Genomic DNA, 23628 nt, shown 5'->3' with positions numbered 1-23628 from the left:
ACAACAAACGGGGGAGAATTTGAAACAGATATCCGGCGCACACTACATGCTAGAATGACTAATTCAATCCAGACTCGACGACTGATTTTATCTAAAACTATTTCCTTAGAAATACAACGCGCTGCACTCAAAGCTGCCTTTTTTATTAGTCGAACAGTATGATCTGCTGTCGCCGTGCGCCACTGACCGGCAGGCGACCCCCTCCGGCGTGCAGTGGTACGTCCCTCAGTTGGAGCGCCAGAGAGATTCAGATCGAGCGGAGAACAGTGGATTTAAATACCTCTAAGCGGGCGACCTGCTCAGCCCTTCGGGTGTGGGAGGGTGACTGTTTTGTGTCTTTTCTAGACCGGGGGAGCAGGGGGGTGGAGGAGGAGGAACGGATAATGAGCTATTCTTGTACCAGCACAGGCAACAGCCAGGACCCATCGAGCTCTAAGAAGTCCGGCGGCGTTAATCCCGGTAGTTGCAGCAGCGGAGACACCGGCAATAACCGCCACAGCATCCGCGGCAGCAAAGCGAACTCGAACCCTGATTTATCCGAGGCCATGAAAGTCAAGAAGGGCTGCAACACGACAGACGTCGGGGTCCCAGTCACCACAGAGGAGGAACTGCTTGCGAACAAAACGGTCTCCCCGGAGGATGTGCTGGGGTTGCAGAAGATCACTGAAAGTAAGTGACCGAGTGGATCGGAACACGCTCGGAACATTTCGCCAAACATCGTGCATTGTCGCAAAGCTATTGAATAGGTTGCGCTTTGTATCAACGCAGGCTTCAGTCGACTGAGTAATATCAGATCCCCTTGTTTATGAACACTTCACTATGCTAACGTATATACGCCATATTTGTAGCAATTCTAGATCACCGGGTTTCTTTAACAAGAAAGACTGAAAAATTACTTGCTTGAGGAGCAAACTGAACCAAACATTGGGTTTTATACAGACCATCACCATCATTTCGACCTATTGGTGTGCAAATATTACATTACAGTGCATCAATGTAGCTCACTCCTCAGAGGTCTTTATAAGGGTTATATGACCTCTTGTAATACTATTGAAATTGAACTCATCAGCTATTGAATGACTTTGGAAATAGGAAGAAATAAATGGTGTGGACAGTGTCATTTCCCAAGGTTTGACTATAATTACCCTTCTTCAGCCTTGCAGTCCTAAGTATGGTTAGGTAACAGGTGGCCAATAAGCCCTCCATCACTGTTTTAATGGCCTGTGCAATGGCTTATACAACATCCACATCCCATGAACCTTTATGAAGAGGCTGCATGTAATACTAAGCTATTAATAATGCCTCCTAAAAAGTTTGCATTCAGATTATTTATTTATTAATTAATTAATGATTATTATATTTTTTTTAATATAAATAGCTGATCAGTTCCAACCAGTTTTCGAATTATATCAGGATTTGTGTGTCGAGGCCCTTCTTCGTGCATCTATCATTTTAAACAGCAGTTATTATTTTATTTTTATTTTTGTGGTCATAATTATGATATATAGATCTACAATAAAATTATAAGTACAGTTTTGTCATTTTTTTCCGCCGATGGGGTGCAGAAAACCGTTGAGGTCCCATGGTTAACTTGTCCATTAGTGACTTTTGAGCAACTTTGCACACACTGAATAACTTGTAATGTGACTTCAGTAGTTACTGAAACCAAATTTGAAAACACTCCTGAAATGTGTTTGTGTGTATAAATTATGTAAAGTATATGAAAAATATTTTCACTTCCTAAAATTATATCCTTCTCAATCATGGTAGCCATCTTTCTTTGTTTACAGTCCAGCCGTAAGCGCATCATTTCATCATTTTTGTATCATGTATAAAAGACCTGACTTTCTTCTTCTTCTTCTTCTTCTTCTTCTTCTTCTTCTTCTTCTTCTTCTTGTTATTTTTTTTTTATAATTTAGGGAAGGATTGAAAGTTTAGGAAAAAAGTGTTTTAATACAAGTTAAGTTCAAATGAAGATGAAGAATGAACACCAGACATGATAAATTGTATATCTGGCTACACATTTTTATGTTTCAAAGAAATTAATCAAAAATGTTAAAAGTTTAAGTGATTGAAATTACAATAATTATGTCACCCCATAACAGCTATTCAAAATTTATAAACATTATTATTAATTATAATTACTCATGACAACAATAATACAGATTCATTAACAAAAAAATATTTATGAACTCTTGCTGGAAAATTCTGCTTGTATTTGTTCTATTTTTTTCGAGACTAGCAAGACTATTTCTGTTCTGTCTTAGCCACACTGATAACCATATCTTGGTAAAGTGGCATATATAAATGAGCAGGGTAGTGGGCCTGGTTTCTATCAGGTGGTGAGTTTTGTGCCCTACAAATGTGCAGATCAGGTTTGTTTCCAGCCCACTCAACCAGCATATTTATTTGCTCAAAGCAGTTACATAATTTCACCTATTTGCTGTGTTTGACTTCCTGTTGGGCCTCTCTGAACATCTGAAAAATGCTGCCCACTCAAAGCAACCAACCTGTGCTTTGCTCACAGTACACAAGACATACTTTTCTTTTGATATTTTGCTCTGACTCATCAAGCGATTATAACCTCAGCCATGATTATTGGCATTTTAATGCACCATAACCATGTCCTACTCTTTTTGATCTGTCAACATGCAAAATGGTTCCACTGTTCTATTTTGATTGATATGCACTCATTTAAATACTAAAAAAAAAAATTCTCATTGCTATTTTAATTTGGCCCGTTGATATAATCTGTTTATATCAACATAATCTGTATATTAATCTAATCTATTGCTGAGCCATTAACATGTCATATCTTCTTGAGAGCAACTGACAGAGGCTTGGAAGAAATATGTGTTGGCACTTGATTATTCTGAGTGACCAATATTAGCACCTTTAGGTAATACATTGCATGTTCAGTAATTGTTGAGGCATATGTTGAGATTTTTACCATGGCAACTGTTTCTGCAGGTTGAAGGTGGGGCAGGAGCCCCTCATTATCGCCTCATTAAGAGCAAGTTTCCCGGAGACCTGAAGCTTTGGAGAATGCAGTTTTATGTAGAAATGGTTATAGTATTATAAACGTACTGTAATATATAAAATATATTTCTTTGCTTGTATGAAGTTGTAATTTTTATAATGTAGGTTTGGGGGCTGTTTACATGACAGTGTTTTCAGCCAAAAACGGGAAACTTTTTATGCGTTTTACCTGTTCGTTTACACGACAACGGCGTTTTGGGGACTGAAAATGCATATTTTTGAAAACGGGTTTCAAAGTGCAAGTTTTTGAAAAATGCAATGTTATCGTTTCCTTTGTAAACACCCAATACGGGAATCTTTGAAAACGGTGACGTCATGTGTGTGCGTAGTTAGGTATGTAGACATATGCAGTACGTGTCGATTTTAAAGGCAAGTGCGAACAAACATACACAACAGTGGTGGAGTATATGGTACTGTTGTATATATGGTACTTCTTCAGCAAAGTGTGGATTTACTTCATTGATATTACAACCAACAGCGGAGATGCATCATATACATCATATAATCGTCACTTCCCTACAGGTACTGTTTACTAAAAAAGTGACAGCGCCAACTAATGGCCTGGCATACGTAATACAGAATTGTTGGCCGTTTTCACGGATACGTATAAACGTGAGTCATTTTGAAAATGTTTTTGTGTACTCGTGAAACTTTTTAAAAACGCAAGGGAAAACGTTTTCTGTTTTTGACTACATTGTTGTTCTGTAAACGTAGCCTTGATCACAAAACATTATTTTGAGGTTTAGTGTCTAACCATTCCAAATTCATCAGGTTCAAACTTTGACTTTTGAGTCCTAAATCCCTGGCCTTCTAGCCATTTGCATTTAATTGCATTTATTTTTGCTTTTGTCTAGGGTTGGATTTGTGTCATATCCGAATTACCTTGTATCAACATTTCCTGTCACTGCAGAGGATATGCCACATGAAATTAGTTATTATACAGTCCGCACCGGGAAGGGAAGTACATGAAGGTCACAGGATGTTAGATGAGCTTATTGTTTTTTTTTTAATCATTGTGAATGTTATTCCTGAGCATGACTATAAGTCTGTATCAGGCCAGAATTTCATCAAAATTACTTTGTCAGTTGCTTTTAGGCCTGTAGAGTTGAGTATTCCTGTTTTTTTTTTTTTTTTGTTCAAACAGTTAGTGTTGCTTCTTTGGTTAATCCTCATTGTAACCTTAACCAATACTAGGTGAAAGGTGCATCAAATAGTAGCCCACCAGAAGACGGTGTCTATTTCACTTCTGTTCTGTGTTGTTAGCCAGGTTCAGATTTCAGCCTGTTGAAATCCATTTCTCATTGTAATTAGTTCCAAATGAATCCAGTTGTACTAATGAAGTGGAAGACAGGGATGGAGTTCTAAAATGGTTAAAAATGGGATAACTTAAATCACATTTTGACTATTAAGGCACTATTTCAGAAGACTGTCCTTTAACTAAACAAATTAATGGTTCTTGCTGCGAAAGTATATTTGACCTATTTGTCTCCAGGCCAAATTGATTACAGACAGTATAACTTTTTAACTTTGAACATTGAAAAATCTCATATTCATATATTCAGTCTGAATGACAATGATTCATATACTTTTGTCCCTCAGTGCTAAAGACATGCGAGAGTCAAACTCCTGTCCTTTTCTCGTGAACTTTTTCTCAATTAAATACTGCAAATCTCTTGTTTTAATAACTGTGCTTAATTGGCAGAATTGTATTTTAAATTATCCTGGCAAATATATTAGTATATATTAATTTAATATTTATTTTAGTATTAATATTAACCTAATATAAATAATGTAGTATTATTAGCCTTTATTTTAATGATTGACACTGGTATGAACAGGCCATATTTCCAATTGTATTTATATGGTTTAGGAATGGACTAGGTGTTTATAGTATGTCAACAAAAACCCTTGTCCTCTCCAATATTCATTTCTAATTCAAATGCAATATCCTGTTCCAGTTCCAACTCTATGCACACAATTAATAGAAAGTAATTTATACAAGGTTGTACTGTAGCAGACAAGAAAATTAGGAAAAAGCTCATTACTCTTCCTAAATTCATCAACATTGTTGTTTTTCCTTAAGTCTGCATTCAGTGTGTGCACAGTGTAAAAATCATACCCAGTCCTGTTTTATCTCACAGTTAGTCTTAAACTGCAGTTTTTGCATTGTTTACTTCTTAACTCTGGGTTGAATAGGTCAACATGTGATCTAGATGGGAGACACTGCATAACTTTATCTTCTCCAGCACCTCTCTCTCTCTCTCTCTCTCTCTCTCTCTCTCTCTCTCTATATATATATAGAGGTGCTGTTGAACGATAAATTGCAATTAATTGCATCCAAAATAAGTTTTTGTTTACTTAATATATGTATGTGTGCTGTTTATATTTATCATTTATATATAAATAAACACGTGCATGTATATATTTCAGAAAAATAGATTGTTTATATATTAAATATATTTATTAATAATGTAAATTATAATCTGTAATCATTTGACATCACTAATATATATATATATATATATAATGTGTATATATATACACACACACACACACACACACACAAATAAACTGATAAGATTATTTGACAGCATCATTTGAATGTTTGTGTTGATCTTCACTGTCTGCACTTACTGTTATTTCCTGTGTCTTGTCTAGTGTCTATATCTGCACCTCTAAACTCCAGATGGCTAATCTGCCAAGCTTAATGTGCTAAAAATGTACACCACTACTTTGCAACCTAGTGTCCTTAGCACGGCCCAGTGTTGTGAAAGATGCAATCCTCCTGCAGAATCCAATCCCCCTTGGACCCCAAGGGAAAGCCCTTTTTAATACCTGTTCAGAAATGATGATAATGTTAATAATAAATGTGTTCCCTTTGACATCTGAAGATTAATATTTTTGAATAGAATGTATGGTATTGCCATGTCCATTTTATCACATATTTAATATCAGATGTTTTGATATGGTTAAGTATCCAAACTTTAGGATATGGATGATGAAATGTTAGCTTGGTAGGCTAATTGGTTCGTATGCTAACTGAAAACCAGGCTTGTTTTATTTGACCATATGTGTTGTACATATCAGTATGACATTTTCATGTCAAATAATGAAATTTGCATGCAAACATTTTCACTAACAAATCATAATTCATCAATAACCTTTGTACTACAATTTAATCTAAATGTATGTGCCTTATGTGCATACCAGATAGGAGGATTATCAGTGAATAACTTAAATTTTGGCCTATTTTTGCTACTGTTTGAACAAGACTTGGATCATGGTGCATCTGTTGTTTTGATTATTGTTATGAGAAATGTATTGTACTTCTGCAGCCATTTTGAAGCTTGAAAACCTCAGTCCCATTGGGCACTAAATACAGTACTTAAAAAAAAAAAAAAAACTATACAATTTGCATTTTATGTTTAAAGGGCTTCATGGAGTGACATGTTGGTGAACAGTTCCTTTTAATAATTAGACGCATTTGGTTCATTTAATGTTGTTTAAGACATACAATATTTTTTTCTGCTTGTATTATAATTAGGAATAACGTTGGATGATTCTTGTGTGCATTATATGCCATTGGCTGTGTGGCTGTCTAATAATGCTGAGCTATTTTAACTTGTATTTTTTTGTCAATTTTGTAATATTCAAAGTGATGAATCACTAAGACAAACTGACATCTGAAAGCTAATTCAAAGAGTTTTTGTAGAGCAGTTCAGCTGATCAGAAACAAACTGGAGAAACAAGTCCAACTTGTCATATGAGTCATTTACATAGATTTGCATATTTGTATAAAGCCAGACTCTGTGATCAGAGAACAGTTATTTAAAGAGACAGATTTGTTCAGTTTTCAGCGCTGATGCTTAAGGACATGTGCACAGAGAAAGAGTTCACATAACACACACACATCCACTGCCATACATACATTCAGTGACTTCTTGTTGCTCTTTTATTACTTGACTCATGTTTTCTATTCTTGTTCAGCACTTCAAACTCATCTATATCATGCTAGTAGGTTGCTGGTCTTGTTTCTACAGCGGCCCATCCTCTCACCCTGCCGTTGCTTGATGCTAATATAGAATGATCCAGGGTCACGTTAAAACTGCCAAAGGCACGGCGGTCATGCCTGTGCTGGCCATGCAGTGAATTTCTTGGCTGGGCATTTACAAAGCTGAGCCTAAATCTACCGGACATATCGTTTTGTGACCTCTATCAGGTTCTGTTGCCCTACAATGTGCATGTGTGTTTGTCTGATAAGAACATCAAGTACCTACTGAGGTTTTTACTTCCTGTTCGTGAGCATGTGCAAGTCTTGCAAGACCGCGCAAAACCATTGAAATTCTCTTATGCTTTCAGAATGACAAATGTTCTGGTCCCATCAGTGTGTCATCTAGATCAGAACAGACCTGTGGTGTATTTTAGGTCAGTTCAGAACCACTTCTAGATCCGTTCATTTGAAATGTCAGTGCCAGTTAAGGATTGCTTTGTACTTATGTTGAAACATCTAGTTTTAGCTTTTGATTGCATTCTCAGAACTTATTTGAAAAATGTATTGGTATGAAATAAACACTGTAAAGTGGAATTCCATGTCTGATTGGTGATATACTATCGATTAGTGAATCATGTATAGGCTTGCCAGACCTTGTGTTTGTTTATTTTGCTTACTGTTTTTAGCAAACTGTTTTTCAATTTACTGTATGACTGCCTAAATGTAGCAGCTGTCTAGTGGTTATTTTTTTGTGGTTGAGCAAGTATATACGACAGCATGTTTTAAATACTTGGTTATGTTGTGCCAAAAGGTCAAAAAAGTACTGATGTTCTCATTTTAATGAGTCATGTTTCATGCACGTCTCTGTATTTGTGCTGTATTGGCCATAATCTATACCAGATTAAAACTTCACAATCCATAGCAGCACTGAATTCTTTAAAGGGGTCATAAAATGCTAAAAAGAACATAATTTTGTGTATTTGGTGTAATGAAATGTGTTTATGCGGTTTAAGGTTCAAAAAACACATTTTCCACATACTGCACCTTTCTGAAACGCGTTGATTTTTACAAAGCTCATCGTTCTGAAAAGCGAGGTGTCCTCTGATTGGCCAGCTATCCAGTGTGTTGTGATTGGCTGAATACCTCAAGCCTGGGACGGAAATGTTACGCCCCTTCCTACACTGTGATGCGTGTCCCGGTCAGAACTACAAGAAAAAAAACAATAAAACCCATGAGCCATTTGTTGCATCCAGTGGGGACATAATTACGGATTATAATGATTTATACTGTGTTTTTACGCATTACGTTGCATCGCATCACACCACGCCATACCACGTAAACATAAAACCATGTTTTGCATTTGTGATTGGAGGAACGATCGGCGGTTCTCAATTCCAGTCCTCGCGCCGTGGTCTCTACACAGTGTTCATTGCTCCCACCTGAGCAGGGGAAATCTGTCGAAGTTTACTTCACTTCAGAACATTCATTCACGGAATTGCACTATACTACATGGACAAGTGTGACATCATGTTACTCTGTAATTGAATACAATTTAAATTCAGGTCTCACACACTTCAATGCACTTTGAATGGAACATATACATTCGCTTCGAATTGGAATCATGGCGGAATATCCTGTGATGTCCACTTCGCAGCGCACTTACATTCGAATAGAACAAACATCTGAAGCCATAAGAGAAACATACAAAATGTGCAGAGCAGGAGGCCAAGAACTGGAATTGAGAACCGCTGCACACTGCTCAAAACTCGAGTTTGAATCATCAGTGGCAAATCCTTAACATATGTAAACGTACTTACAGACTGTGAGTCAGAACAGACAGCATTGTAGTCTACTCTCCCAGGATCAAGAAACAGTCCTCCATAAAATGTGCTGCACACACTCAAATATTTGGGTTGAACTGTTCTGGAACAGTGTTGTAAATACAGTTTAACCACTGATTTCTAGTTGTGTCCTCTTTTGGAAGGCCAAACAATGTATTTTCACTTTCACAACGAAACAGCGTCTTCACAACATGTCGCCGCCAGCAACAGCGAGAATCCAAGGTTAGGCCTTCTTTCTTTGTGTGAACATTTGGGCGGCATTATGTAAATCTTCCCACATCGTGACATAGACATGTGGGGGCGTGTTTAAACGAGGCATTTTAGGAGGGCGTAGACAAGTCTAAACTTTTATAAAGAATATCTCTTTGTGTTTGAGACTTTAGTCTTTGCAACTTCACAGATCTTCTTTATTCACCAAGAGCTTGTAACACTCCAAAGAGAAAGGAAAACTTGTAATTGCATCATATGACCCCTTTAAGCAAGAAGCACTTTGTGTGTTTGTTTATTTTCGTGTCTTTTGCCTGTTTTATATATAATTTTTGTTTTTTAGTCTGTTTTTTTATATTTGGTCTATTTTTACTTGGTATACATACACGCATACACACATACTGTCAGGTCCAGAAGTATTCAGACACTGACTGAGATTTTGTGCTTTTGCCTTTATACAGCACTACAATGGATTTGAAATAATCAAAATGTGATTGAAGTGCAGACTTTTAGCTTTACTTTAAGAGCTTCCACAAAAATATGGCATTTACCATTTAGGAGTTACAGCCATTTTAAGCAAACTACCTCCATTTTCAGGGATTCAATAGTATGTTTTTTTTTATTAAAAACATCTTGATTGTTTATGGGGGGATGGGGATCATAATGCCGGCTCAACATTGTGATGTCTATCAGCCATCAGCGATATATTAGCCCAACCATATATATATATAATATATATATATATATATAATTTTAGAATATAAAATCTTTATTTTACATGGCTCTTGTTACATGTACTTACTACAGTAATAACAGTATATTTTGCATAATTACATGCAACCAACTCTAAACCAAACCCTAATCCAACCCTAATGTTGTTAATTAATACTCAGTGCTTAAATGATAATTGCATTGTAACAAGGACACTTTAAAATAAAATTTAACCCGAATCCTTTGTCCCTCATAACTGGAATGGTATTATTACCATTCACAGTTGCATGCTCGATTCAGTGTTCATGACCACAGCTCAATGTTGGCACTCCTCAACCATGGCTCTGACAAAATGTTGGCCATATTCCTAAAGAGAAAATGTCTAGTGTAGCTTCCAGGAGCTGTTGAGTAGAACGCTTCCGGCACGCTCTGTCTCACTGTGTGACACTGGCTCCTTCCCGACTCATAGACACACACCTGCTACTCTTGTGCATTACCTCACTGTTCTGGGCGACATGCCCGAGTGCGGATTACAAGCCACCTCTTATTAATGTACCACTACACACTTTCCTATACACGCTTGTGCAGACTCCATCACTCTCTGCATCTCTCTTGGATAAAAATCTGGCATAGATGAATAGCCAGATGGCATGATGGGGTGGAGAGGTGAATTTGCACAAAGCTTAATTTGTGGTCAGTGAACAGCAGTTGATGTTAAATTAATTTGTGTTGCTCTGAAGGTGTTAGTTATGTAGCGGAATTACATCGCTGCAATAATCCTCATTACTATCGCTGTCATTCACTGCACAGATTACTTAATGGGTTTAATGGTGAGTCAGTTTGTTGTAAACATCTTCCAGTGAATGAATATACATCACCTGTTTTTGTTTGACCTATGACCTCTATAGAAATGGCTCACTTCCTGGTTTCCTGCATTTGAAATCTGAATTAAAAACAGAAATACACAGCTTTAAGCATCAACGTGTTTTGAAAGTCCTATGACAGATGTCAGTGTGTTCACATCAAGAATTGGTTTCTGAACAAGAGTTATTTTGCCTTTTCATTTGCATGAAGTTGAGCATTTCTCTACTGTTAGACACTAACAGTAGAGAAATGAGAAAGTAGATAAATGTATTTACTTCAATTCAGGTAAAAAATGCATAAAAAATCTTGCATTTGCCAATCTCACAAAGTTTCACATCAGTGTCATTTGTGCTTTCATATCTCAAAACTGATCGTCATGTGCAAAATGTTAATACAGCGGATCATTGAATTTTCATCTTAATGACTATTGTATGTTTACTTTCTATTTATGTTTTATATACATTTGATACCTCATTTCAAGAAATCTAGAAATTTCGAATTTAAAGTATTTTTATGTTTTGTTCATGCTAGTGAATGTGGTAATGTGGGAAGTAATATTAATAAATTAAACTTTATTGTAAAGTGTTTATCTGTCAAGCCAAATTCAGGTACTTTGCTGATTTATTAAATTACTTTTTATTATTTATAAATTACTTTATTATTATTATTATTATTAACATAAAACCAACTTATACTGGAGAGCTCACTTATGTCTGCATTATGGGTCAGTTGGTGTTCCGTTCAGTCATTTCCAGGTCAGAGTCTGTTTTTGTGAGCAATGCCATTACAAAACCGGTTTTGGATGGGAAAATGTATGATTGAGGACTGTGTTTAGTCGGTTGTAGTTACATCACATTAAAGTGCTGCAGCACCTGCCTACCCGTTAAATCTCCTGATCGTGTCCCAATCCGGCCCTGCCGTGCTGAGACGCCTTAAGCTGCTTAGGGCCTAATCTGGGCACCTAGGGGAGCACATGTACGCTGTCCAGAGAGGAGGGGCTAAAATGTGGCATGTGACCATGGGAATGCGCCTTCTCTCAGAATGTGGTGGGCTTATTCAGCATGGATGTGGTGATAAACACTGATGCTGGATCTGTAAAACTGCGGAATAGAGATAGGTTTTAACATTATTACACATGATTGGGGAATATATGATCGGACATATTCATTAGATGTATTTGGATGTGCATATTCGTTGGTATAGAAGAATTTGTCACAAAAAAGGTTTTGCGGTATTTGCAAATATCAGGACAGCAAATATGAAGACCACAGGGTACTACTATTCGGTGCAGTCCAGGTGCAGTTTTTGACAAAACTACTGTCAAATACACTGAAACTCAAAAATCTTCATGACAGCCTGACAAAATAAGTTATATTATATTTAGTTGTATTATTATTATTATTCAGGAATATCATACAAGAAATTTTTTTATTCCATGTTTTAATTTTTACTGTTCTGTTGTACAGCATCTTGTTTGGCAAAAAAAATAAAAATGGTGTTTTCTTCTAAATTAATTGTTATTTTTAATTTTATTTACATTTTAAAATATTGGATAAACTGTTAGCTTGATTAGTTTATGTAATTAGACCATTTTTTTAAGGGGTGGTTGATTATGATTTAACTTTTTACCTATATATAGTTTACACTTTCTCTTATAGAACAAAAAAAATCTCCAAAAAAAAAACACTCACAGATCAAAACAAAAATATATATATTATATTAAAAAAAAAGTTGTTTAAAGACTACAAAAAACGGCTGGTAGGTACTACAACGAGCTTCTTCCTGGGTTTGTGACATCACTAACCCCGATGTTTACATAAACCCTGCCCCCGTGAACACGCAACTACCCTTAATGGTAAAGGGGCGTGACATTTCCGGACAATGTGCACTAGGCGGTTAGCAAATTACAAACACACTGAGCCCACTAACCAATCAGAGCCCACTGCGTAATTCTGAGGGAGGGGCTTCATAGAACCAGGAAACTCAACAGACCGTTTTGAAGAGAATGGAAACAGTGGTGTAGAATAAAGGTAAAATATGTGAAAATAATGCATTTTTTAAAAAAACAAAGCATGAACACGTTACACTGCACCCAATAAACACAATGAAGCTTTTGAAAAAAGCTGATCAACCACCCCTTTAATTGATACATTTGTATTATTTAATCATAAAACGCAGAATCCAGATAAATAAAATGAAAAAAAAAAAACACAGAATAAAGGGAAAAATTAATTTAATTTCATGCCATGGGGTCCTAAGTTAGCTACTCTGTGGAGTTTGTGAACAAGCAAGATATGTTTACATTCATTCTCAAGGTCTGACAAACACGTGGAAAGCATTTCCTTCCCGATTGATGGTAAATTAATTGTGTGATAAATATCAATATTATATGATATGGAAAAAAATACTGTAAAATTTTTGGCCTTATTTCCCAGCTCACCTACACATGTCTGATGAAGCCATTAAAATAGGCCTACATTATATTTACAATTTAACACTTTGCACACAACTAGAAATGAAGAAATAACAATATTTTAATTTATTAGGGTTAACTAAATGAAATACAAGGTCAGATGTTGTAGGCTTAATAAATAACACCCTAATTAATTTCCAACATGGCAATAAAAATATGCACAAATAAAAAGTAAATTTCAATTTAAAAAATATTGCATACAGTGCAGTTAGGTTGTAAAAGTGTTTTAGAATTGTTACATTAGCTCACTTTTTTTTTTTTTTTTTTTTTTTACATTTATTTAATGATTTTAAAGTGTCTCTGTTTTTCTTATGGCTTCTCTTTAACAAATTATACCCTGAGTTTTCAGTTAACATGTTATTATTAGTTGTTACCAAACAGGCGATGTATTTCTACACAATAAGACAATGTGTGACACAATTAGAATCATGTCTAAAAGGGGTTTTATTTTGAAACTGAAATGACATTATCCAGCCCTAATTTCTCAAATCACTCCTCAGAATGTCTGCTCAGGAAATCAGACATAAAAAAAAAAATCTGAATATTAAGTGCCAACAACTGTGCATTTTAATAGAGAGCTCATTTGCAATTTAAATGCTGCCATTGTGTAAGCCCTGATGAATTGCATGTGATGTTTTTACTCCCATTATTGTTTGTCCCTGCTTGGCTTAATGCTGTGGATAGGGGTTCGTTCCCTTTCAGACATTTATATCTGTCCAGACTAGTTCTGTTGGTGCTCATTTGGAAGTTTATTCAAGATGGATTTTAAAAGGTTATTTCACCCAAAAATGAAATTTAGGCTTTGTTTTACTCACCCCAGAGGCATCCTAGGTGTATATGACTTTCTTCTTTCAGACGAATCCAGTCAGAGTTATATTAAAAATTGTTTCAAGCTGTTTAATGCCACTCAGCAGGTGTTGCATGCATCAGTGCAAAAGAAGTTAAATAAAAAGCGCCCATCCATAAAATGGGGGAGAACAAAGGCCTCCTGTAGTGAATCGATGCTTTTTTTGTAAGAAAAATATCCATATTCAAAACAAAATAATCACTTGTAGCTTGCGCCAACAGGAACTGCTTCCATTTACAACAGTGAGCGCAAGCTAGATTAAAGTGATTTTTATGTTTTGAATATGGATATTTTTCTTACAAAAACGCATTCATTCGCCACAAGAGGCCTTTGTTCACACCCCGGAGCCGTGTGAAACACTTTTTTTTTTTTTTTTTTTTTTTTTTTTTTTATGGATGGGCACTTTTTATTTAACTTCTTTTGGACTGATGCATGCAACACCCGCTGAGTGGCATTAAACAGCTTGAAAGATCAAAGACAATTTTTAATATAACTCTGGATACTGGATTCGTCTGAAAGCGGAAAGTCATATACACTTAGGATGTCATGGGGTGAGTAAAACACAGCCTAATTTTCATTTTTGGGTGAACTAACCCTTTAATACAGATATTATAAATACCCAGTAGTTTGTTTTAGCACTCTGAACAGGAAATCATGAATCCCTGCTCTTAGCCTAAAATACTAATTGATTACCGTTGCTCTGAGTAATACATAAGGGTGATGACCAAATCATTGACTAGTAATGGCTTATTTTTAATGTGGCCTCTGTTTGTCTAAGCAGGGTCTAATTTATTTGTCAAATAACATCCCACGGGAACAGTCTTTCTGGCATCTCTAATGAACTGCCTAAGAATGAGTCAGAATTCCGATCTGCACAATTCATGGGTACGTCTCGCAAAACATACCCACAATGCACTACCTACGGAGCAGCAAACACTAATTGGCACTGTCACTTCTCATGGTTGCGGCGATTACTGAAGCAAAAATAGTGTGGTCTGTGAGTGCACGTGTTTACATGTGTGCAGGTTTAGTGTTGACAGTGAAAATCCCTGCTGAAACACACTGATCTTGACCGTTTTTACTAAATCAAGCATCTGGGCCTTGTGTGATTTTTAACAGAATACTCCAGTTCAGGTGTAAATGAAAGATAAATTTTTTCCTGTAGATAAAACATCTGCTATGAAGTGAATGATTGCATGGGAATTTGTAGCAGATACTGCAGTGTCTTCAGTCACACTTTAGTTTGAGGACCAATTCTCACTATTAAATAACTATTGACTTTTTAAACTGAACATTGAACTATGGCTTTTGCCTCAAATTCCTTATTTGCTGCTTATTAATAGTCGGTAAGGTAGTTAAGTTTAGGTTTGGGGTAGGATATTAAGGGATCTATAATATCGGCATGTAGAAAGGCATTAATATGTGCATTTTAAGTACTAGCAACCATATGAATGCTAATAAGGAACTAGTTAATAATAATCATTGCTTAAAAGGTCGCACAAGTTGTTTAACCAGAGGCAAAAGAGAAAACTGCCGTGGAATATTATGTCTTAAGTCTGAGGGGAAAGTTTATGTAAGGACATATGAAATCACTTGAATAAGTTTGTATTTATATTTTATACAGAAACACAGCCGCTCCATAAACAGCCCATGAGGCTATCGGCTCTCTATCAATACAAATAGTTAAGATACCAACTTGAACTGCTGATGTTATCATTACAACATTGACTCACAAAGTTTATATAATGCTTGTAGGGAGCAGGATCACTTAATTTGTAGAGTTAAATTTGTAAAATCTAAATGTTTATTTTTTTCCCGCAGACTATCTGTGTGGTCCAGAAGACAATGTATACAATATTGACTTCACACGGTTCAAGATCAGGGATATGGAGACAGGAACAGTACTGTTTGAGATCACCAAACCACCAGCCACAGGTGAGTGTGAGCGGCCACTTCCAGCAGGTTACTGCTTCCTGTCATGTGATCAGTGGCATGGAGAGTTATTGGATCTCGTGGGCATCTAACTAACATTACCAAGTCAGGCACATTCTCTTAGATTTTTATTGGACTTGCTACTAATATAAATGCGTTACATCCATAAATACACAGCAACTGACACAGTTATAATTAATTTATGCTTTGTGTGTGTGTGTGTACCCAAACTTTTGTTACACAAGTTACATTTTATTACATCTACTAATTGCTTTGGGTCATGTTGAACAAGTTACAGTCAAACCAAAATTTATTCAGACACCTACAACATTTCTCACATTATCACAGTTTATTCGCTATAGTTTAGAAAATAGTAACAAAATATGACGAACTCAGAGCTAAACTGTGTCAGAACAAATTCATCTTGATAATGTCAGATAAAATTGATAGAAAGATATGTATTGGTTGAATAGCTGTCAGCTGTTAAATTTAATTACACATCATTTAATGCAGTCCTTTTATTAAAACAAACTTATGGGCTTCACATTTGACATCGCAAAGAAATGTTTGAGTGTGTGGTTACAGATAAAATCAATTAATAATCAGGCGCAGCAGTGATATGTGATATGCTGGCATATCAGATATCTTTTGCCTCTAAAAAGGAGTTTGAGGTTACCATTTATGTAATAACTAGCCTTTTGGCTTTTGACTTGCATGTTATAAAGAATATTCCAGGACTGTTTTCAGTTTCATTATTCACTTTCATTATTCGTGGCTCTTTTTTTTTAAATGCAGCTGCAAGCAGTAATTACAGGCAAGCAAATCAAATGCAGTCTGAAGAGACAAATGAGCATGTCTGAAGAATCTGATGATTCCACAAGCATAATATTATGCAGAGCAGTTCAGTGTTTTGAGGAAATTAAACTATTTTAACCACGTACAAGGATTTCCAGAGTTGTAGAGAGGTAATGATAATTTGGCAGCGGCTATTTGCATTAAGTGCAAATAGTTATAGATTCTATTTACACTGTTAAAATAGCAACACTTTCAACTATTTATAGTACTTATTGCAAATAGTGGCAATTATCTGCAACTCAGTATTATAATGCATTATAAAACCGTATGCAATAATATCTTATTGAGTGTAAATTTAAATTTTAATTCAAATTATTAAATGATGCCACCTTATTGGGACAGAAGCCCTCCCTACACCTACCCTAACCCTACCCGATACTTTATCTTCAACTTTTTGATTATTTCCTTAATTTTTATTCAAAATAAATGCTTTTCTGATGTGATTTGAAATTTGAAAAGGGAGAAAAGTTTGAATCTGGGTCGAACACGTCAAAAGGAGTATGACACATGCTTTACCATCTGGGCCACTGGAGCGGAGGAGTAACATCCGGTTTTTGTAATGTTGACTAGACCAAACACAGGTTGGTGGGTGGAGTTAGTGTAAATTGCCTCTGCCAACAAGGCAGGCTATGTGCACTTAGTGTAAATAGACACTTCATTATAGTTTTCTGACCACTAGGTGGAACTGTCCTGAAACTGCTCAGGTATTGTCATGGCTGTGCTTGAATGTGAACATATACTATTTTCTAGACTGAACTGGGATGTGATTCATGGAGTAACTGCACTGAATGTGTGTGATGTGTATTTGCTGTGGAAAACAGCTGTCCATAACTTTAATGAGGAACAGGAAGAATGGAAAAGTCTGTTGTCTCTGCTTTGTTGATTTAGTCCTTTTAATAATTTTAAGAGAACACCAAGAATACTTACTAATCAACAATCATCACCACCAACAATGAATAATTTTACTAACTATATACTCATTGTAATCTTTTTTTTTTTTTTTTTTTTTTTTTGATAAAGGAGGGGATAAAAGAGATGTTGATCCAAATGCTGGCCGGTTTGTACGTTATCAGTTTACACCAGCTTTTTTACGGCTACGTCAAGTAGGAGCCACGTAAGTACAGTTCATAAAACTAGATAGTGTATACACTACAGAATCCTAAAAATAATCATTTAAAAATGTTTTAGAGTTTCCACAAACATATAAAGCATATTGAAAGAGAAAATAGTTATTTGAAATATTAAAATTTAACAGTTACTTTTTTTTTCCCCCAAATAAATGCAGCCTTCGTGATGAGCAGAAGATAAATCTTTAACATTAAAACTCTTATCTATCCCATGCTTTTGAATGGTAATATATGTTGGCTTAAACTAGTTTTCCTAGAAACCATAAGCTTACTAAATGATCTGTTCTTCGAATTTCAATATCTTTTAAAATAAACACTGGAGTTAAGTAAAGTTACTAAAAATGAGCCCATGCAGGTTATTATTAAGCATCTGCATGATTAGATCATCACTGTAGTCCTGCTGTCTTATCATATTGTCCTCTCTTGCAAATATATTACATATTTAGAAAATAAACCCAGTAGCACATGAAAGGACAGACAGCTGATATTCATTAGTGGAGCTGTCTCATATTCCAGAACAACAGTTGCATGCTTATTGAGGTCAGGTATAATGATCAAAACAAAGCGAGCATACTTCATTTCTCTAAATTAAACCTGTCGAATGAATCTCGTCATCATGCTAAAGGGCAGAATATAGAAGTAGATGCAGTAAGCTACTCATTATAAATAATGAATCCGGTTCACACAATACATTGAGGAATGGAATGCTGAACAGTTGTTGGAAATTAATAGGGTGTAGTTAACCGCAAACCCAAGTGAAGAACTATAGAGTGAAATGAAACACAGAAGAACTAAAACTGTCAACTGAATATCTTCCCTGCCTTGTTTCTGTGTTTTTAGTGTTGAATTCACAGTAGGAGACATCCCCATCAATAACTTCCGGATGATCGAGAGACACTATTTCCGTGAACAGCTGCTGAAGAGCTTCGACTTTGAGTTTGGCTTCTGCATCCCGAGCAGCAAGAACACCTGTGAGCACATCTATGAGTTCCCACCGCTCTCAGAGGATCTCAGTAAGTGCCATGAAGATCGTAAACTGCAGATATTATTGCAAAATGATGCTGATTGTTTGTCTGTATCTCAGTACTGATATACATCATTCAAACTGAATGGGACAACTGAGTTAATAAGTGACATGAAGTCAATGCAGTCATGCATGAACGGTTTTTTTTTTCTTTTCTTTTTTTTTTCTTTTCTTTTTTTTTTTTTCCAAATTTTCTTGACATCAACAGGCGGTTTACACAAGATGCCATATTGGTTATGCCAAACTTACTCATTTGTTTTTACTGAAAGGCAATTTCTGACCAATTTGCAATTTTTGTCAGACCCCTCTGTGTATAAAGCATATTTGATCCAACTTTATATTAGGTTTTCTTAACTACTATGTACTTATATTTTAATGTCAATAAATAGTAGTTAAGGCCACTTTTTATAAAGTGGGACCGCAAATTTTGTTAGAATGTACCACTTTAAATGTCACTTGGCAACATTTTGCTCAAAGTTCACTAATGGAAGAAAATATATATATATATCTAATAAAAAATATTTCACCAGGAATAATCTTAAACTTTATCAAATATTTGTTTTTTTGTTATACTGATGCGAGTTGGTTGTCAATTGTTGTTTTTACTACTGTTACTATTGTTTCTTTTAAAATACATTGATCTTGCCTTGAAAATAGCCATAGATGCTGGTATGACAATAAAAATCAGTAAAGATCATTAGATATACCACATTCAAAAATACAACAAAAAACATAATATTGTCATTGTCAAAAATTATTCCTGTGATGCAAAGCTGAATTTTCAGCATTCAGTTTCACCTGATCCTTCAGAAATCATTCTAATATTTGAGGTTCGAGTAACATTTCTTATGAATGTTGAAAAAGTTTTGCTGCTTAAATCATGATTTTAACATTTGTAGATGGTTTAAAGCAAAAGAGTTGTAAAAATCCTGAAAATCTTTTAGAGCTCCTAATTTGTTTAAAAAATATAAAATATTACACCAGAGTTATTCAAATCTTGCCCTGGAGGGCAAATGCGGTGCAGAGTTTGGCTCCAACCCTAGTCAACATGCTAATCAATGTTTTTGGGATCATTAGAAAATCACAGGCAGGTGACTTTGATCAGGGTTGGAGCCTAACTCTGCACCACATTGGCCCTCCAGGGCAAGATTTGAATAACCCTGTATTACACATTAATGAAAAAATCTGTATATATCAAATTATTTAAATTACAAGTGTTATGTTTGTTTGTTTTTTATTTATTTTAATTCATGTAAGCTATAGCTTCTGACATTTAAATCAAAACATACTCATGATTGATAATGGCTTTGAGTCTAAAAGGGACAAGTTTTTTTTTTGTTAAGAATAGAATTAGAATAGAGAGTGCTAGAGTTAGAGGGTCAAATAAAGATGGAAGAGATGTATTTTTAGCCGATTCTTGAAGATGGCTAAGGACTCAGCTGCTCGGATTGAGTTGGGTTGGTCATTCCACAAGGAGGGAACATTTAATTCTGTGAAAGTGATTTTGTGCTTCTTTGAGATGGCACAATCAAGCAATGTTCACTTGCAGAACGCAAGCTTCTAGGGGGCACATAAGTCTGAAGTAATGAATTTTGGTAAAGGGGTGCAGAGCCAGTGGTGGTTTTGTATGCAAACATTAATGCCTTGAATTTTATCTGAGCAGCTATTAGTAGCCAGTGCAAATTGATAAACAGAGGGGTGACGTGCATTCTCTGTGACTCATTAAAAATTTATCTTGCTGCTGAATTCTGGATTAATTGTAAAGGTTTGATAGAACTGGCTGGAAGACCTGCTAAGAGAGCATTGCAATAGTCCAGCATGGACAGAACAAGAGCTTGAACAAGGAGTTGTGAAGCATGTTCTGAAAGAAAGAGCCTGATCTTCTTGATGTTGAATAAAGAAAATCTGCAGGACCGGGCAGTTTTAGCAACGTGGTCTGAGAAAGTCAACTAGACAGAGAAGAGAAGTGGTCCAAGAACTGAGCCCTGAGGCACCCCAGTAGTTAGATGTTGCGACTTGGACACCTCACGTCTCCAAGATATTTTGAAGGACCTATCTGAGAGGTAAGACTCAAACCACTGGAGTGCGGTTCCTGAGATGCCCTTTACCAATAGGGTTGACAGGAGGATCTGGTGGTTAACTGTGTCAAAAGCAGCAGACAGATCCGGCAAGATAAGTATTGAAGATTTGGAATCTGCTCTTTCCAGTCTTATGGCTAACAACTGAGAGCAACGCAGTCTCGGTTGAATGTCCACTTCTGAAACCGGACTGGTTGCTGTCAAGGAGGTTGTTCTGTGTGAGAAAGGCAGAGACTTGGTTGAACACAGCTCGTTCAAGTGTTTTTACAATGAAAGGAAGAAGGGAAACCGGTCTGTAGTTTATTTATTTATTTTTTCATTTTTAACCCAATATTGAATATAGCACAAAAATGCAAGATATTAATATATACAAAAATACATTAAGACAAAGAGATATATTGAAGTCACTGAATTAATATACTGCATTTTTTATGTATTTTTGGATGTAGTAATAGACCCAAAAAGAAATTAATATGTCTTTGACCTACCAGCATCTATGAACGGAAAGTACTATAGCTTTTAAAAAGCTTAATTGTTGTTTGTGTATCACTTTATGTGTTTTCTCTTTATTTCAGTACGTGAGATGATCCTCCATCCTTATGAGACGCAGTCTGACAGCTTCTACTTTGTTGACAACAAGCTGGTCATGCACAACAAAGCAGATTATTCGTACAGCGGAGGCCCTTAGGACAGCCGTGGGAGGGGACTGAGGCAGAGAGTTTGACTGACATACCTAAGAACCAATCACATGTCTTTGTCCAGCATTCACACCTTCCTTGAATCAGTGTCATAGAGGACCGCCTGCAGTGCGTCATGCCTGTGTTTGAGATCAAGAGAGTCATATCATAAGGTCTCGTCCAATGCATACATATCCTATTCTGATTTCACACTGCCATTGTTCACATCAGCAAATATAGATATTAAAGTGTTTATTTTGTAACATACCCCAATGATGAGTAAATTCCCTCCAGTCCCATGTTTTGTATGGGCAAGGCACCGTAATGTGAATGGTACTTAGGTTTTACTATTCGTTCTGTGTGTGTGTGTGTGGGTTTTGATTAAAGGATTTTGTGTGTGTGTGTGTGTGTGAGGGGGATGTTTAACACTGATAAGACCATTATATATTGTTGATGTTGATGAGTATTTCTTTCCCTGTCAGAATAAGCTACATCATGTTTCTTGATAGTTGTGGACTTTTCATCCTAAATAGAAAATGATATAATTTTATGTTGAGACCTTGACATAATTGATAGATTTGTGTTGCATTAGATATATTTTGATACGTGAACAAGCTTTCAATTTTGAGATGTTGATTATTTGTGTGGATAAAAGCAAAAAATTAAGTCTAATCAGTTCAGATATTCATGGTGTACAACTGAAAACGAATAACTTTTGCATTCAAAGGTCTGTGTAAAGTTTCTGATGATACGTAATTCACGCTCCAAATGAGAGGTTGTGTAGATAAGACGACATTGTAAAAAATGCCTACTAAAAAGGGAACACAGCACACGTTATAAGCCTTGACATTTCAAACGTCTGGTTCGTGTGGTTTCTTTTTGTCTTCGTACAAAACAAAAAGAAAGAAATAGCCATTCTGAGCTGTCTAAAGAAGAGTAGTCTCTTCTCATCTCTCCATCTAGCATTCCCTTCCTCACACATTCCAGTAAGCCAGGCCCTTCATGGCTGTTTAGTGCACATAGCAGAGGTTAGATTTAACATCTTATCCAAGGATGTGCTGTATCTATGATCCTTGTATTCATAGTGCAAAAAGTGGATTTAGGAGAATGATTTGCCTGTTTTTGGTTTTTGAATAAAAATGAGGCTTTCAAAGACTTCTACAAGCGCGTAAAATGGAGGAATAACTTGAAAAATGTTTCTAGTCAGATGTAATATGTGCTTTATTTATGATTGTGATTTATTGTAAATGATTTTGAGGGGGGAGAAAAGGAAATGTATGTTTCGGACAGTTCAAACGCCAGTCTGGAATAAAAGAGAAATAAATGTATATGTTGAATTTTTTTGAAATGATTGAAGTTGTCTTTTTTTCCACAGCACTTTATTTTCTTAGGAACATTTATTTCAGATTTTTCATCTAGTGCTTAGCACTATCAAAATGAATTTAAATGATTTACATTACTGTTAAAAAATGGGTTCAGTAATTTTTTTTAAGACATTAATACTTTTATTTCACAAGAAATGTTTTTTTTTTAATAATAATAATAATAATACTATTTCCAAAAAATTTCTGTTCTTTTAGAATTTGTATCCTTCAAAGCATGCCCCCAAAAAAGTGTATCATAGTTTCCACAAAAATATTAAACAGCACAACTTTTCCAATATTTGTAATAATATATTATGCATCAAATTGAAGTAATGACTGCTGAAAATTCAGATTTGCCATCACAGAAATAAATAAATATACTAAAATAGAAAACATAAAATAAATGCAGCCTTGGTAATCATATTCTTTCAAAAACCCTAAACTTTTGATCAGTAATGTAAGAGTAAAACATACACATATGGTCCTGATATTTACTTTGTAATAGCAATTTTCTTCAATAATATAAATGACATTTAATGAAATTATTACTTAAAATACTTGAAATCAGTTGTTGCGGCAGGTGCTGTAAATAAATTTT

The 23628-nt window shown here is 35.6% G+C and overlaps 1 protein-coding gene across 1 annotated transcript; it reads left to right on the top strand.

Moving 5' to 3' along the window:
• The first annotated feature begins 143 nt into the window (after positions 1-143).
• LOC109083230 (protein unc-119 homolog A-like) lies at positions 144-23007 on the top strand. The gene is made up of 5 exons (XM_042747524.1): positions 144-669; positions 15795-15908; positions 17775-17874; positions 18728-18900; positions 21565-23007. The coding sequence occupies exons 1-5, from the start codon at positions 159-161 to the stop codon at positions 21675-21677; spliced, it is 1011 nt and encodes a 336-aa protein (XP_042603458.1). The 5' UTR covers positions 144-158; the 3' UTR covers positions 21678-23007.
• The last annotated feature ends 621 nt before the right edge of the window (positions 23008-23628 follow it).

Source organism: Cyprinus carpio, chromosome B21 (genome assembly GCF_018340385.1).
Source record: "Cyprinus carpio isolate SPL01 chromosome B21, ASM1834038v1, whole genome shotgun sequence".
Classification (NCBI taxonomy): Eukaryota; Metazoa; Chordata; class Actinopteri; order Cypriniformes; family Cyprinidae; genus Cyprinus; species Cyprinus carpio.
The sequence above is the reverse complement of the archived record's forward strand: the minus strand, read 5'-3'. Positions and strand labels throughout refer to the sequence as shown.